This window comes from Salmo salar, chromosome 03 (genome assembly GCF_965601325.2).
Source record: "Salmo salar chromosome 03, fSalSal1, whole genome shotgun sequence".
In the NCBI taxonomy this organism is placed as follows: Eukaryota; Metazoa; Chordata; class Actinopteri; order Salmoniformes; family Salmonidae; genus Salmo; species Salmo salar.
Window position 1 is genome coordinate 74,850,053 of NC_138293.1, and position 17,311 is coordinate 74,867,363.

The following is a 17,311-nucleotide window of genomic DNA, read 5'->3' on the forward strand; positions in this document are numbered from 1 at the left end:
CAATTTGCACATTTGGATCAAAATTACTGTTAATTAAAACCATCACCCCTTTTGAATTTCTTTGCCCATGGGAGAAATATATTTCCCCCCCAGTTCTTTTTCCACAAAACTTCCTCTAAAATTGTTGAATGGGTTTCCTGTAAACAATAGATATTATATTCCTTCTCTTTTAGCCAGGTAAATACTGATCGTCTTTTCTTATTATCTGCTAGGCCATTACAATTATAACTGGCTATACTTATTTCACCACTTACCATAATGAGACAACTTTAAATTCTATTTATGAAAATATATGTTTGTAAACGTACCATTAAAAAGTAACATGATGATTGAGTGTCTATATAGCTGTACCATGATATTTGCATTGCTACTAAGTAAACCTCCAATTGGTCCCTACTATTCCACCCGCTAAAAGCCTTCCTCATCCCTAGTTGGGTTGTCATCCCATAGCCCTGAACAGACTGGGATCCATCCTTCGAAAAGTGCACACAGTGTCATTTACCGAATTGAAGTAAATCAATTGCCAAATGCATTTCCATCGCCCTCACCTCGATTTGTATTATATATAGCTGTGGATCATCCTCTATTGTCCCTAACATCTTTAACTCCTTCGCAACAGTTGTGGGATACACACATACACCCACACACACTCAACCCTTTCCCCCTCACAACCATAGGCTCACATTCTCAACAGTTGCACCACCCAGAGCCCAACTCAAGAAAGGTCTTGATTTACAAATGCATTTACAGTTGCAGCTGCATTAGAAGGCCTGCAAGACTGTGCAAAAAAAAATGGGCAGAAATTTAGAGATTTTATTAACCATTGTCACATCCTAGATGATGGAGGTCAAATGTACACCTCTTCCCTGAAACACCCACCCAAGTTTGTTGTCAACTTGCTGCAAGTCTCTTTCAGGATATCCACCTCTCCCTGGGAGAACTGCAAACTGTTCTTAAGGTCTTGGACCTCTCTGGTCAGATCATCCAGTCTTTTGTTAGCTGAGTCCACCAATATTTGGACAAAGCTCTTGAAGCTATTTTCCTGTTGCTGTAACAATTATTTGTAGACATATTTTTGTTGATTTAAAAGATCACGCACTTGTGATAGCGAAACACTGTCCTCTCCATTACTCCCACCTTCTTTAGCTTTGGGCAGCATAAAGGTAGCGTTACATATTCTGGTAACATAAAGTGTTCTGTTCTGTTGCAATTTTATAGTCTATGACATTTCAGATTTACATATGATAATTTTTCACAAAGTAGTTTGGATGTAGTGAACTCGTTTTTCAAAGTAACTTTAGTTAAGTAAACTATATTTGTCTTAAGGGGAGCTACTGTAGCTTAACTTCTTCCAGTGTGAAGTAATTGGTAGGTTGGTAAACTATTTTCAGAGTAGCTTCCCCAACACTGCTAAAAAGTTGTGACTAAACCTGGAATATCAACACTGGGAACACAAATGAAAGCTGGAAAAAGAGTGGGAAAGAGAGGCATGAGACAAGTCCAGTCTGGTTGTGAGATACATCCCGCCTCTCTCTCCTGTTCTTCCCGGCCCCACCCTACACCTCACAGTCCACTACAAAACCCTTTACATCACACCAGCTACATGACAGACCGCCACTTTACACAGACCAACACCTGAATTAAGAGAGTAGAATTTCCTTTTTAAAGCGAAGGAAAACCCTTGACAAAGAACTTTACTTTTCAAATTTCCAATCAAGACAAGAGGACACATCATAAGGTATTTGTTCAACTTTTCTACTTGTATCTCTGATTTTGTGCTATTTCAAATATGAAACATACCAGCTCCATAGTGCATTATAACTGCATTTTAATTTGTTATAACTCTTAGCGGAGTAACCTATCCAATCAAGTTTAAATAAATTAATATTGATGGTATGTTTAGGGGGCAGACACATGCATGTAACATCCTTATATTTTCATGAATGTCACTTAATTAAAACAGACTAAGGTATGTATGATTCAGGCCATATGCAAAGTACAAACAAAGAAACTTTTTTTTGCTCTCTATCGATTAAAAGATAATAAGTTCTGAGGAACATTTCCACCCAAACTTTTACTTTTGACATGAATCTATTGTGAAACACTCTATGGTTAATCCAAAATACGCTATTTTTTTCATGGTATAAGAAATGTATTCATACTCTATTCCATTGACGAACCAAACATAACGCCTTCATATTATGCTCAGGATTCAGTGATTCACCAGGATCTATAAGCAGCAACAATTACTATTAGTAATTATGTTCTTACCACTCACCCCCATCCTCTCGACCTCCTCCTCTTCCTCTTACCCTCACCTCTATGGGTCCTTGTGAGAAGAGAAGACACATTTATGTCTTTGTTTTACTAGTCTGCCTGGTCTTGTCCAGTTGAATATAAGGAGAAGGGTCCAAGTAAGCACTATTGCATGTTTTCTTAATTCAATGAGAGTAGCATACCATCAAGGGGCGGCGGGTAACCTAGTGGTTAGTGTTGGGCCAGTAACCGAAAGGTTTCTAGATCGAACTGCCGAGCTGACAAGGTAAAAATCTGTCGTTTTGCCCCTGAACAATGCAGTTGTTCCTAGGCCGTCATTGTGACAAAAGCATTTGTTCTAAACTGACTTGCCTAGTTAAATAAATAAATAAATTGCTTAGATGGATGAAATAATATGATCCAGTGGAGAAAATAAAGGTGTGACATTTTGCAAGGCTACTTACTGTTGGGGTGGAAGAAAAGCTCTTTTGGCTTGATTTAGTAAAGTTGTACTCAGCTAAAGGAATGACATTTGCTGGACTTTTTGGCAGGGCTAGGTGAGATTGAGTGGATCCAGGTGAGGAGATGTTGAAGTCTCAGTGAGACTAGGAGTGGCAGCATGCCACTGAGCTGCAGCAGCAGCAGGCTGAGGTAGACCGGGCCTGTCACAACACGACTCTGTCCCAGGGCTGTGCTTTCTGAGACTTTGTTTTTAAATGCACCTCTGAGCTACACAATCCTGACTTGTACAGGCCTGTCATAGGGAATGAGTCAGTGTGTGTAAGTATGTGTGTGTAGGTGTTTGTGGGGTACTCTGCTGTGTGATGATCACAGAAATGACCATGTAATTCTATATCTACATTTAAAGCAACCACACTTCCTTTAATACCAGAATGTGAACTGTTTTGTATCCCTCCCCTCTCTCTCTTCCAGGATGGGATCTGCTGGGGTACAGATTGTATGTGTGGCCCTTGGGGTCCTGGGCCTGATCGGGGGCATTGTGTGCTGTGCCATCCCTAGGTGGAAAGTGTCATCATTTACAGGACAGAACATCGTAACGGCACAGGTACTGAGCAGATCAAGTGATTTATTAGCCCTATGTGGTTTACATTTGAAACCCCTAAATACTTTCTAACATTATATTGGCTCAAATGACTCTAATAACTCGGAAAACGTAGAATGAATGCAATATGCTGAAGTCAAATAAGCTGTAATGAATGAATGGCGTGTGTATTACTGTAACTATTTGTCTCTGTGTGTAGGAAACTGAAGAAGGCCTGTGGATGAGCTGTGTGGTGCAGAGTACGGGCCAGCAGCAGTGTAAGAGCTATGAGTCCATGCTGGTCCTGCCATCTGACCTGCAGGCGGCCCGCGCCATGACCATCATCAGCTGCATGGTCACCTCCCTGGCCATCCTCATCTTATTCGCCGGCGCCGAATTCACCACCTGCGTGGAGAATGAGGACATCAAGCCCAAGATCAGCCTTGTGGCCGGGATCGCCCTGTTGGTGTCTGGCCTCCTCCTCATCATCCCTGTCAGCTGGTCCGCCAACAACGTCATCAGCAACTTCTACAACCCCCTTGTGGCTCAGAAGATGGAGCTGGGAACCTGTATCTTTATTGGCTGGGCTGCTGGGGTGCTGCTGATTCTGGCTGGAGGCCTGCTCATGTGCTTCAGCAGAGCCAAATCTGGCAGCTCGGGAGGAACCGCCAAGTACTACGGCAACAGCGCTTCAGCCCCCGCCGCCAACAAGAACTACGTCTAGTGCATGTACTACACCTCTGTATGTTTGTATGTGTGTAGAGAGATAGTTTGATGGAAAGGAAATGGGTCAGACAGAATGGAAACTAGAAAGGGGAGGGGTTTAATCTTGAGGATAAAGAAGGGACATTATTAGTGGAAATAATGGTTGTAAATATTGAATATTTCAAAATAGTAAGACTGGTTTAGTTGTAGTTAATCCAAGGGTCCAATATGGTGGTTCAATTTAAAATACAAATAGATGTTTCTTTTTGGGGGGGGAACTAACTCAATATACTATAATATACTATAAATCAAAACTGTGTAGAGATGATGATGTACCTACATTCATTCAGTTTCTTAACTGTGTCCAGCTCGCTAATAATCACCTACATGAAGGTTAGACAGTCTAGGAGCACCGGAAATTCCAAAAACGATGGATAGAGGAAATTATTTTACAAATTGTGACGGCGAGGAAATATAACCAATTTTCAGTGTGGACCTCGTTGAAGACCAAATGCAGCCCGCGGGGCAGAATGAGTTCGACACCCTTGTTGTAATGTGTTATCTCGTTGAGTTTTTCAATGCTGGGTGACATGCTTCTATAATGCCATGAATGAACAACAGAGACCAAGGTGAGGGACTCAGTGGTCATGCATTTCAAAATACAGGTATAGTCAAATGACTGTATATATCATTTACATCCATGAGATCACAACTTTTTTACTTATGAAAATCAGCTTGTCTTTTACTTTTGTGTATCAAATAATAAATACATGTTTTTATTTTATTCTGTTGCAATACAAATGATTGTCATCTCCTTCAGGTGTGCCATCCTTTAGATGGCGTTTGGAAATGTTAACAAAAGCAAAACAAGTTTAAATATTTTGGAAAATATTAAGGACTTTTATTTCCAACTATGTAAGAGCATATATTAAAAACAAGTCTCTATAAATGTGAAAACTGACGCCAAAAAACGAATTCAAGCTTCCAGACACGAAAAGATTTGGCTGCTGATATTGATGTCTCCAACTCTCCCTTTAACCATCTTTCCTTCAAACATCCCCAACTATTTATAACTATCTTACTTTCATCCCTTCTTTCTCTTCTCCTCTTTACACTTCCTTCTCTCTCTCCATCAGCTCCCTCTCGAACCCAATGGCTCTGTTTCAATTCTTGCTCTCCAGTTCGCTCACGCGCTTGTTCAGCTCCTCTACTGTTTCCTTCAGAGTCTTCACCTCCTTCTGCAAGGCATGTACCTCCTGAGAGAGAGAGAGAAAGATAGAGACAAAAAAGAGAGAGAAAAAGAGAGAGAGAGAGAGAGAGAGAGAGAGAGAGAGAGAGAGAGAGAAGCAGAGGGGAGATTCCTGGTGAAATGTGCAAAAGAGGAAGCCATATCTAAAATACAGATCTATTCACAGATATATCAAAGCATGTAGGTAGATGCAGCCATGTCCTTACCCCAGTGTTATCATGCTGATGCCCCATGGCTGCTGATGTGGTCTTCAGAAGACTTTTGTGAACTTTGAACTCTTTGGTTTTGGTGGTTGTCGCAAAACCGTCCTTCAAGGAGATCAGGATAGGTTGGCCCTCTTTTCCTTCAAACCACTCATTGGCCTCCACAGACGGCTCTGGACCCATGGTGTCTGGGTACAAATCCTCCTGAAACAGGTCAGACTAAAGAGAGATAGAGAGTGAGATATTTAAGAATTACATGCTTTGAGTTATAGTCATTTTTTAAAAGTGTATTTACCTTGCGGGGCACCGTCATGACAACGGGCTCACACTTCCTCTCATGGAGCTTGTAAAACCTGGTGGAGCGCGAATAAAACAATATACATTCCCATTTTACAAACAGAGCTTGTGTGTGTATACTGACGAGTGAAAATGTCCATGACTCTGTGTGGTTACCTGGCGATTTCACACTTGTTGACCTCCAGGCCCCTCTTGGGCATGTAGCCCATGCCCTTCTGACTCTCCTTACTGCTGTACATGGACAGGTAGTGAACATAGGGAGCCTCATCCGTCACCTCAAAGTACCGGATACTGCTGTCACCCTGAGGCAGGAAAATGAATGGTTAGTAAACCATAGTGTGTGTGTCAAAGGAGGTTGGTGGCATCTTATTTGGGGAGAAAGGGCTCGTGGTAATGGCTGGAGCAGAATAAGTGGAATGGTATCGAATACATAAAACACATGGTTTCAACGTGTTTGATGCCATTCCATTTGCTCCGTTCTGGACATTATTTTGAGCTGTTCTCAAAAAACGTTTGAGCCTCCTGTGTGTGTGTGTGTGTGTGTGTGTGTGTGTGTGTGTGTGTGTGTGTGTGTGTGTGTGTGTGTGTGTGTGTGTGTGTGTGTGTGTGTGTGTGTGTGTGTGTGTGTGTGTGTGTGTGTGTGTGTTTTTAACTCTAACCTTGCCACAGAGGTAGACGATGCCAGTGTCAGGGTCAAAGAAGGGCAATAGGACACCACTGCTGGTGTCCAACTCCTGCAGGGTGAGTGGCTCCCCAAAGCTCTTCTGTCAAACACATACAGGTCATGTCGGGTCTTAAGACACTATTCATACGCCTTTATAAGAAGTTCATAATTGTCCCATAACACTCACCGGGTCCCAAAGTGCCACCTGCCTCTCACTCATGCGACTGAAGCCGGTGCTCAGGATCTTCCCATCGGACACAAACACAGCCTTGACAGGCCTGGAGCCTTCGTGGGTCTTCTCCTTCTCCTGAGAGAGGCAGAGAGCCAGAGAGAGAGAGATGCAGACTCAGGGAAAGACAGACACTCAACGAAGGAGGTTAATCTATCAAAGACGCATGAAGGGAACTATATGAACTAATCACTGACTGTGATTCTATTGAGATCTATGACATTAAACCTGGTAGACTGTCCAGGGTTAGAGCGGCTGGTTCTCCTGTGGTACTGATGGGGGCAAGGAGAGGGGCACTCACAGCGATGACTGTGCCCTTGCGGGGGTCCAGCACACGTATGGTCTTGTCCTTACAGGAGGTGAGGATCTGGGAGCCGTCCCTGTTCCAGCAGGCACTGTAGATGAGGTCAGGGTGGACCGAGTCGATCCTCACCATGGCCTCTCCACACGCCACGTTCCACAGGATCACCACGTTGTCACAGCCTGGAAGCCAGGGGAGAGAGAGATGGAGGAACAGGCTGTTAGGCCATGCAGTGCTACTCCAGATATGTTAACAGTTGAAGAGGCACTTGTATTCTGAGGCGATGCATCATAGCAGTGCTATACCTGCGCTCATGAGCACATTGTGGGCAGTGGGGTGCCAACTTAGGATGCCTACGCGTTTGGAGTGCCCCTCCAGCTTCACCACGGGGTCCTTCAGGGGCGTGACCAGGCCACCCTCCGGGATCTCCCAAATCTGAACAATGGAGAGGTAGAGGAAGAGGAGGGTATGTCATTACACTGAGTTAACACAGTACATAGATACAGAACACTGATCGACTGGATCACACAGGGACATATGTCCTTATGTGCATCCATAATATGATTCTACTTAACAAGCTCAACATTATGGCCAGTGAAAGGTTGTGACCTCTGCTTACCATGACACTGCAGTCCTCTGAACCACTGGCAATGATGTTGTCATTGTGGGGACAGAACTCAATATCCAGCACTGGGCCTGTGTGTCCACAGACTGTGGGCTGGGACATGTCAATACGACCCGTCTACAGGGAGACACAAAGGAAAAAGATGAGTTACTATGACACAAATAAACACACACACAAGCTGATTGCTCAAACAGGAGATAAATACTACAGTATGCAGTAAGAACACATGGAGATGTAGATCTTTGCTACCACTGTGGTCTTGGCAACAGAGAGACCTAGAGAGGGTTCAGATGCGAGGAACTCAGTCAGCTGATGACAATTGTATAGCTCTGCCTGAAATCAGCCTTAGAGAGCAGAGAACTCTACTGGGAGAGTACTAGCAGTCTGTAGGGTTCCCATGGCCCTGGGGGTACACACAGGATCTGGACTGTTGGCCCTGGTGAAACACACACAGGATCTGGACTGTTGGCCTTGGTGAAAGACACACAGGATCTGGACTGTTGGCCCTGGTGGAACACACACAGGATCTGGACTGTTGGCCCTAGTGGAACACACACAGGATCTGGACTGTTGGCTCTGGGGGTACACACAGGATCTAGACTGTTGGCCCTGGTGGAACACACACAGGATCTGGACTGTTGGCCCTCTCTGTCACGTTGGCCCTCGCCCACCATTCACAGTACCAAAACAAAACCATCTACATTCTCCTCATGCTCCTAGACCTTAGTGCTGCTTTTGATACCATTGATCACCACATTCTTTTGGAGAGATTGGAAACCCAAATTGGTCTACACGGACAAGTTCTGGCCTGGTTTAGATCTTATCTGTCAGAAAGATATCAGTTTGTCTCTGTGTATGGTTTGTCCTCTGACAAATCAACTGTAAATGTTGGTGTTCCTCAAGGTTCCGTTTTAGGACCACTATTGTTTTCACTATATATTTTACCTCTTGGTGATGTCATTCGGAAACATAATGTTAACTTTCACTGCTATGCGGATGACACACAGCTATACATTTCGATGAAACATGGTGAAGCCCCAAAATTGCCCTCGCTGGAAGCCTGTGTTTCAGACATAAGGAAGTGGATGGCTGCAAATGTTCTACTTTTAAACTCAAACAAAACAGAGATGCTTGTTCTAGGTCCCAAGAAACAAAGAGATCTTCTGTTGAATCTGACAATTAATCTTGATGGTTTGTACAGTCGTATCAAATAAAACTGTGAAGGACCTTGGCGTTACTCTGGACCCTGATCTCTCTTTTGACGAACATATCAAGACTGTTTCAAGGACAGCTTTTCTCCATCTACATAACATTGCAAAAATCAGAAACTATCTGTCCAAAAATGATGCAGAAATATCCATGCTTTTGTCACTTCTAGGATAGACTACTGCAATGCTCTACTTTCCGGCTACCCGGATAAAGCACTAAATAAACTTCAGTTAGTGCTAAACACGGCTGCTAGAATCTTGACTAGAACCAAAAAATGTGATCATATTACTCCAGTGCTAGCCTCTTTACACTGGCTTCCTGTTAAGGCAAGGGCTGATTTCAAGGTTTTACTGCTAACCTACAAAGTATTACATGGACTTGCTCCTACCTAGCTTTCCAATTTGGTCCTGCCGTACATACCTACACGTACGCTATGGTCACAAGACGCAGGCCTCCTAACTGTCCCTAGAATTTCTACGCAAACAGCTGGAGGCAGGGCTTTCTTCTATAGAGCTCCATTTTTATGGAATGGTCTGGCAAAGTGGGTGGGGTTATATCCTGCCTGTTTGGCCCCGTCGGATGGGGACACAGTGTCTCCCGACCCCTCCTGTCTCAGCCTCCAGTATTTATGCTGCAGTAGTTTAGGTGTCGGGGGGCTAGTGTCAGTCTGTTATATCTGGTGTATTTCTCCTGTCTTATCTAAGTATGCTCTCTCTAATGCTCTCTTTCTTTCTTTCTTTCTTTCTTTCTTTCTTTCTTTCTTTCTTTCTTTCTTTCTTTCTTTCTTCTTTCTTTCTTTCTTTCTCTCTCTCGGCGGACCTGAGCCCTAGGACCATGCCTCAGGACTACCTGGCCTGATGACTCCTTGCTGTCCCCAGTCCACCTGGCTGTGCTGCTGCTCCAGTTTCAACTGTTCTGCCTGGAACCCTGACCTGTTCACTGGATGTGGTACCTGTCCCAGACCTGGTGTTTTCAACTCTGTAGAGACAGCAGGAGCGGTAGAGATACTCTGAATGATCGGCTATGAAAAGCCAACTGACATTTACTCCTGAGGTGCTGACCTGTTGCACCCTCGACAACCACTGTGATTATTATCATTTGACCCTGCTGGTCATCTATGAACATTTGAACATCTTGACCATGTTCTGTTATAATCTCCACCCGGCACAGCCAGAAAAGGACTGGCCACCCCTCATAGCCTGGTTCCTCTCTAGGTTTCTTCCTAGGTTCCGGCCTTTCTAGGGAGTTTTTCCTAGCCACCGTGCTTCTACACCTGCATTGCTTGCTGTTTGGGGTTTTAAGCTGGGTTTCTGTACAGCACTTTGAGATATCAGCTGATGTAAAAAGGGCTTTATGAATGCATTTGATTTGATACATTCAATAATGTACTGTACAGTACATGCCTTATTTTGAATATGAAGTGACATAATGTTTTTTTTCAAACTTCATTCAAACGTTTCTCCTAATGTCCCTGCCTTCATTATAGATGAACAATCAGCTGCCATCCAAAACCCTCTTAGTCACTGTCTCAATAATAGTGATCACATACTGGTTATATTGCTGTAGTAATAACTACAGAGTAGTTAAGTGACAGAAAAATGTACTTCTCCAACATATAAATCAAGGTAGACTCAGCGATATGACGTAGATGCAGAAAGTACATTTCCACAACAACTAAGAGCGTTGGAGCGCAAGGCTCAACTTCTCAGCTGTTTTGGTCCCGTGGCTCCCACACTGTAAGAGCGTGATGCGAACCCGTGCACATGCGCAGATACTTTGTGCGACTGTGTGAAGTCTTGCATCTCGCTCATCTCAATATCTGCAGTCATTTCGCTCTCTACCTTTAAATCAAATTATCGTTCATTGGAGAACAATGGCTTCCTTTGACCAAATCATTAGGCCTTAAATGCACTGTGAATTGTGGTTGAGAGGACTACTATTCATCCCTGTTACAGGCAAGTCCAAACAGTGACGCAATGGCGCATGACGTTGAGACAGTCTATGTCTCTGTGTAACATTTTTTTTTTTATATCTACGTATCTGTTCTATACATTAATATGCATACACTTAATGTCAAAGTCTTTCAATTACACCTTTATGCTTCAATATCACATAACGCATTCAAAATCAATCTAGATATTGACCACTATAAGACCATTACATACACTATATATACAAAAGTATGTGGACACCCCTTCAAATGAGTGCATTTGGCTATTTCAGCCACACCCGTTGCTGACAGGTGTATAATATCGAGCACGCAGCCATGCAATCTCCATAAACAAACATTGGCAATAGAATGGCTTTACTGAAGAGCTCAGTGACTGATCATAGGATGCCACCTTTCCAACAAGTCAGTTCATCAAATTTCTGCCCTGCTAGAGCTGCCCCGGTTAACTGTATGTGCTGTTATTGTGAAGTGGAAATGTCTAGGAGCAACAACGGCTCAGCCGCAAAGTGGTAGGCCACACAAGCTCACAGAACGGGACTGCCGAGTGCTGAAGCACGTAACGTGTAATTATCGTCTGTCCTTGGTTGCAACACTCACTAACGAGTTCCAAACTGCCTCTGGAAGCAACGTCAGCACAAGAACTGTTCGAGCTTCATGAATTGATCACCAATGTGCAATGCCAAGCGTCTCCTGGAGTGGTGTAAAGCTCACTGAAATTGGACTCCAGAGCAGTGGAAACGTGTTCTCTGGAGTGATTAATCACACTTCACCATCTGGCAGTCCGATGGATGAATCTGGGTTTGGTGGATGCCAGCAGAACGCTACCTGCCCCAATGCATACTGTCAACTGTAAAGTTTGGTGGAGGAGAAATAATGGTTTGTTTTTCATGGTTTGGGCTAGGTCCCTTAGTTCCAGTGAAGGGAAATCTTAATGCTACAGCATACAATTACATTCTAGATGATTCTGTGCTTCCAACTTTGTGGCAACAGTATGGGGAAGGCCCTTTCCCATTTCAGCATGGCAATGCCCCCGTGCACAAAGCGGTGTCCATACAGAAATGCTTTGTCAAGATCGGTGTGGAAGAATTTAACTGGCCTACACAGTGCCCTGACCTCAACCCCATCGAACACCTTTGGGATGAATTGGAACGAAGACAGGGTGCCAGGCCTAATCACCCAACATCAGTGCCCAACCTCACTAATGCCCTTGTGGCTGAATGGAAGAAAGAACCTGCAGCAATGTTCCAATATCTTCTGGAAAGCCTTCCCAGAAGAGTGGATGCTGTTATAGCAGCAAAGGGGGAACCAACTTCATACAAATGCCCATGATTTTGGAATGAAATGTTCGACAAGCAGGTGTCAACATACATTTGGTCATGTAGTGTATGTGTTTGTTGTTCATATTTCAGCACATTCGTCCCATGCTGATACTGTACTTGCATCCCCACATATGCTTCTGTTTTTCAATGTCAAACCCACCACTTGTATGCATGACCAAAGAGCTATATTTTCATGTTATTTGACCATAGCACCGGTTCCAATCCATGTGCCAATGCCGTTGATCAAACTCCAGGCGGTGCTATAGTCAGATGGCATGAAAATATAACTCTAGCTCAGTAAATAGCTCAGTATTTGTATTATATATTTTATACAGTCATCTTTTTTCTCATCTTTATCTGGTGTGCTAATAATTTTGGACCTGACTGTATATGCAGCTGCACTATACTGCGCCCTAGCCACATCCTGTCAAGACTGTGTTGCACTGAACCGCTCCAAATATGGTGAAAAACTAGCAACAGCACAGAGAGAGCGAGTGACGTGTAGAACCGAAACTCTGCCCCAAACTTCCTTATTCAGCACAATGTGTGATGCCGCCTTGCAATATTCAAAATTAAAATGTTGAAAAAACATTGTTCTTAGAACAAACTGTACAAACTGTACAAACGACACGCCAATGAGCATTTTCATCAAAATTGTACCGTAGTTGGGCAAATCTGGGCATGAATGAAGGTGACATTTTGAAACTTCAAGACTTGAGACTGAGTCATATGCATAGATCTACACAACAAATGGAGAGGGAAATGGACGTTAGACCACTTTTGCGGCCTGAAAACGTCTAACTTCACTTAAGGCATTCACTTTGACCTCTGTCTCTCTGCTCAGGCCCACCTTGTTCAGAGGCAGCACTAGGAAGGCCCCTCCTCCGCTGGCATCCACAATCATGGCCACGAACTTGGGGTTGACAGAGCAGAAGTTGCTGTCCCAGGTCATCTGGGAGATGCGGATGTCATCGTAGCACTGGTCAGCCTTCACCCCCTGGCCGAAGACATGACGGAACTTACTGGCCCTGACTACCTTCCTGGACATGGTGACCTGATAGGGGAGAGAGATGAGGACGGGGAGAGGAGAGGGGGGTGGGTGGAGCGGTAGTAGGAGAGATGAGGACGGGGAGAGGAGAGAGTGGGGGGGTGGGGCGGTAGTAGGAGAGATGAGGACGGGGAGAGGAGAGAGTGGGGGGGTGGGGCGGTAGTAGGAGAGATGAGGACGGGGAGAGGAGAGAGTGGGGGGGTGGGGCGGTAGTAGGAGAGATGAGGATGGGGAGAGGAGAGAGTGGGGGGGTGGAGTGGTAGTAGGAGAGATGAGGACGGGGAGAGGAGAGGGGGGTGGGTGGAGCGGTAGTAGGAGAGATGAGGACGGGGAGAGGAGAGAGTGGGGGGGATGGAGCGGTAGTAGGAGAGATGAGGACGGGGAGAGGAGAGAGTGGGGGGGTGGGGCGGTAGTAGGAGAGATGAGGACGGGGAGAGGAGAGAGTGGGGGGGTGGGGCGGTAGTAGGAGAGATGAGGACGGGGAGAGGAGAGAGTGGGGGATGGGGCGGTAGTAGGAGAGATGAGGACGGGGAGAGGAGAGAGTGGGGGGGATGGAGCGGTAGTAGGAGAGATGAGGACGGGGAGAGGAGAGAGTGGGGGGGATGGAGCGGTAGTAGGAGAGATGAGGACGGGGAGAGGAGAGAGTTGGGGGGTGGGGCGGTAGTAGGAGAGATGAGGACGGGGAGAGGAGAGAGTGGGGGGGTGGGGCGGTAGTAGGAGAGATGAGGACGGGGAGAGGAGAGAGTGGGGGGGTGGGGCGGTAGTAGGAGAGATGAGGACGGGGAGAGGAGAGAATGGGGGGGTGGGGCGGTAGTAGGAGAGATGAGGACGGGGAGAGGAGAGAGTGGGGGGGTGGGGGGGTAGTAGGAGAGATGAGGACGGGGAGAGGAGAGAGTGGGGGGGTGGGGCGGTAGTAGGAGAGATGAGGACGGGGAGAGGAGAGAGTGGGGGGGTGGGGCGGTAGTAGGAGAGATGAGGACGGGGAGAGGAGAGAGTGGGGGGGATGGAGCGGTAGTAGGAGAGATGAGGACAGGGAGAGGAGAGAGTGGGGGGGTGGGGCGGTAGTAGGAGAGATGAGGACGGGGAGAGGAGAGAGTGGGGGGGTGAGGCGGTGGTAGGAGAGATGAGGACGGGGAGAAGAAAGGGGGTTAGTGTGAGAAAATTAAGAGGAGATATAAGAAGAAAAAGGAAGAGGGGCAGAGTGTTTAATGTACAGTGGTAGACTAATCAAGTGGTTATTGTATTTAAGAATTAGCAGACTGCTACTGTAGCCAGTGAACTCTCACCCGGCACCCTTACAACATTTACATAGACAGAGAGAGAGAGAAAGAGAGAGAGAGAGAGAGAGAGAGAGAGAGAGAGAAAAGAGAGAGAAAAGAGAGAGAGTGAGAGAGATATATAGAAGAAAACCATTAATCTGTGAAATAAATGTAACTGTTCATCATTTGCATAAATAATACACAAATGCAAGCAAAAACATTTTACACGATATGAAGAGCAATGAAGGGATTTGAATACTGTGACCTTAGATGCCACAAAATGTCTTAAGAACATGAGCATCACTGACCCACTCTAGTTAGACCACAAGACAAACACATAGTGAGGACACAAACACACAAAGCTACAGGAAGGAAGGACAATACAGGAAAAGCAGAGAAAAGGGGAAGAAAGAACTTGCACAACTACTTCCTCCAGTCTGCAACTGTTTCTTTTTGTCTTTATTATCCGAGGTACACTTGTGGCTCTGTGTAATGCTTTAACTCACATCTAGTCATAGGGATGAACCCACACAGAGAGAGACAACATGGAGAATTGAAGGAAATATGAACATATGGGACTATAGAGGCAAACTGAAAGGCATACTCCACTGCTGTTTGGAAATCATGTGAACCAGGAACCTACAGCAACAGTTAGACCACATCCTACCGAACAAACAACAGAACCACAAAACGATCGTTCTTTCCGTTTCATTCACACACATGCTCTCTTTGTCCCTCTCTAATGTTCCTTTTTCACACATTAAACAGTTGGCAGATATGTATATGATATTATCTTTTTGCGAGCTATAACCAAAGAGAATGCAACTGGATGAAATATTGTCGTCCAATTTAGGGTTTGTAGGGTTTGTCATGCATTACTGTCAGTGGATAGTCCTCATGTTCAATGCATAGGCTACATTTCACAAGTTTCAGATTTATCAATAAGAATATTAGTGCACACAATGACTCAGTCCTGGCCTACAGCCCATACATTTATGCTGTAAAACGACAACTCTAAAAGAGTGAGCATAGAATTTACCTCCATTTGCAGACCTTACTTCCTCAAATCTGAAGCTGCGCTGACTCTGAATCCCTTGGCTAGACTTAGGCCTCATTGTTCTTGTAGCATTTGTGCATCACAAGACCTCTTTGGTAGACATTCATCTAATGCAATAATCCTTTGCAGAGTGTGCCCTAACCTTATAAAGGACCAGGACCTGAGTACATGTCAATAATGGTGTGTGTGTGTGTGTGTGTGTGTGTGTGTGTGTGTGTGTGTGTGTAGGCCTACAGCATGATCATATAAAGGGACAGCAATTATGGACTATCAGTCACATGGTGTGTGATTACTAGAAGGATGCTGAAAGCAGGCCTACCTGTTTTAGTGATGGGGAAATGTTCTGCTCAGTCAGGCTCCCTGCTTGGTTCTGCTGTGTCGCCAGAGAGGAGTAGGAGTCGGTAGTCTAGGGTAGATCTCTTTATGTGATGGAGGAAGTGAGAGTTTTAGATGGTGGAAATGGGAGGTGTCTCATTCGGTCTTCTCACTTGCTGGGGTTGAAACATTTAAATGACAGCTCTCAAGAAGAGATTAGATGAAGTTGTTGATATGCAGACCAAAGTGAGCCTAGTTAATTAGACTAATCAAATCATCAAAGCGTGTGTGCAATACTTTCTAAGTCTGTATTACTTTGATTTGATTACATTTAATTTAAATTAATATATATATATATATATGAAGATAAACAATGTAATGTCACCGGAACAGAGTCTCCAGAGTGCTCTAAAGCTTTGGGCCTCCCGAGTGGCGCAGCGGTCTAAGGCACTGCATCGCAGTGCTAGAGGCGTCACTACAGACCAGGTTTGATCCCGGGCTGTATCACAACCGGCTGTGATTGGGAGGCCCATAGGGCGGCGCACTTTTGGCCCAGTGTCGTCTGGGTTAGGGGAGGGTTTGGCCGGGGGGGGCTTCACAAGTAGGCTGTCATAGTAAATAAGAATTTGATCCGAACTGACTTGCCTAGTTAAATAAATAAAGAACAATGAATTCTAGGGTTAGGTCATCCCAAGGATCCCACTTAGCATCTACCATTCTGTAGTTGCCTACTTGCAGTGGGGAAGGTTGACTGTGGGATATAAATATGCTCAAAGAAGGTGCTGCTGTGTACAGGACAACCGCCTGCAAAAATGACAATTTAACCCCTGTGCACAATGCATGGATAACAGGATAAGGTCAAACAGAGAATAGCATGGCACAGCTAGGCTCTGTTTAAAGACACATGTATGCATCCTTTAACCAGACCCTGCTCCCTCAACCCCCCTGAAAACATCTCCATTAAAACAAGCAAGAGAACAGAACAGGAGAGACCAAAAAGACAGAATGGAAGGCCAAAGACAGGTTTAAAAATATAGACTTCAGTTTATTGCACAATCGTTGCTGGAGACTGAGGAGTGGGAGGGCCTGTCTGTATAATGCAAGACACTACAGATGGACACATGTAGAGAAACTAGACACAGGGAGATACAAGATGGCCATAAATTAACAGAAGCGTTGGTGAGAAGAACACAGGCGGGTCGATGAGGCACAGTAGGATGCAACTTGCACCCAGACATGGAGCAGGACAGACAAAACACATTAAAACACAGATTTCACACATGAAGTATGAGATCTTAATAAAACAGCTCATATATTCAAACATACAGGGTCCATAATATACATTCCTAACTGGTTTGTGCAACCCTGAACATGCAGGGTTTGGTCACTCGTAGCATGTAAACACTGATGAGTAGTAAGTATGTCAGTCAGTCACGTTGCCTGTGTAAAAGCAGCCTGTCTAATTCTGGTATTGGTTTTCCACCAATGGTCTTTTGACTAATCACATCAGGTCTTTTCACATCAGATCTTTTTCAGAGTTGATTGGTCAAAAGATCAATTAGTGAAAATATCAGAACAGGGT

General features: G+C 44.8%; 2 protein-coding genes across 3 annotated transcripts; one reads left to right on the plus strand and one right to left on the minus strand.

The window, feature by feature from the left end:
- The first annotated feature begins 1,599 nt into the window (after nt 1–1,599).
- On the plus strand, nt 1,600–4,787 carry LOC106606881 (claudin-6). The gene is made up of 3 exons (XM_014203304.3): nt 1,600–1,738; nt 3,190–3,322; nt 3,519–4,787. Exons 2-3 carry the CDS (start codon nt 3,191–3,193, stop codon nt 4,020–4,022), a joined length of 636 nt encoding a protein of 211 aa, XP_014058779.1. The 5' UTR covers nt 1,600–1,738; nt 3,190; the 3' UTR covers nt 4,023–4,787.
- Nucleotides 4,788–4,880: 93 nt separating this feature from the next.
- cor1a (Coronin-1A) lies at nt 4,881–15,899 on the minus strand. 2 transcript variants are annotated; one of them, XM_082971378.1, is made up of 11 exons: nt 15,734–15,899; nt 12,901–13,104; nt 7,566–7,688; nt 7,252–7,381; nt 6,947–7,128; nt 6,604–6,723; nt 6,412–6,516; nt 5,909–6,054; nt 5,751–5,808; nt 5,459–5,674; nt 4,881–5,259 (listed from the first exon to the last, which is right to left on the minus strand). In XM_082971378.1, the coding sequence occupies exons 2-11, from the start codon at nt 13,096–13,098 to the stop codon at nt 5,167–5,169; spliced, it is 1,371 nt and encodes a 456-aa protein (XP_082827504.1). In that variant the 5' UTR covers nt 13,099–13,104; nt 15,734–15,899; the 3' UTR covers nt 4,881–5,166.
- Between the last annotated feature and the right edge of the window lie 1,412 nt (nt 15,900–17,311).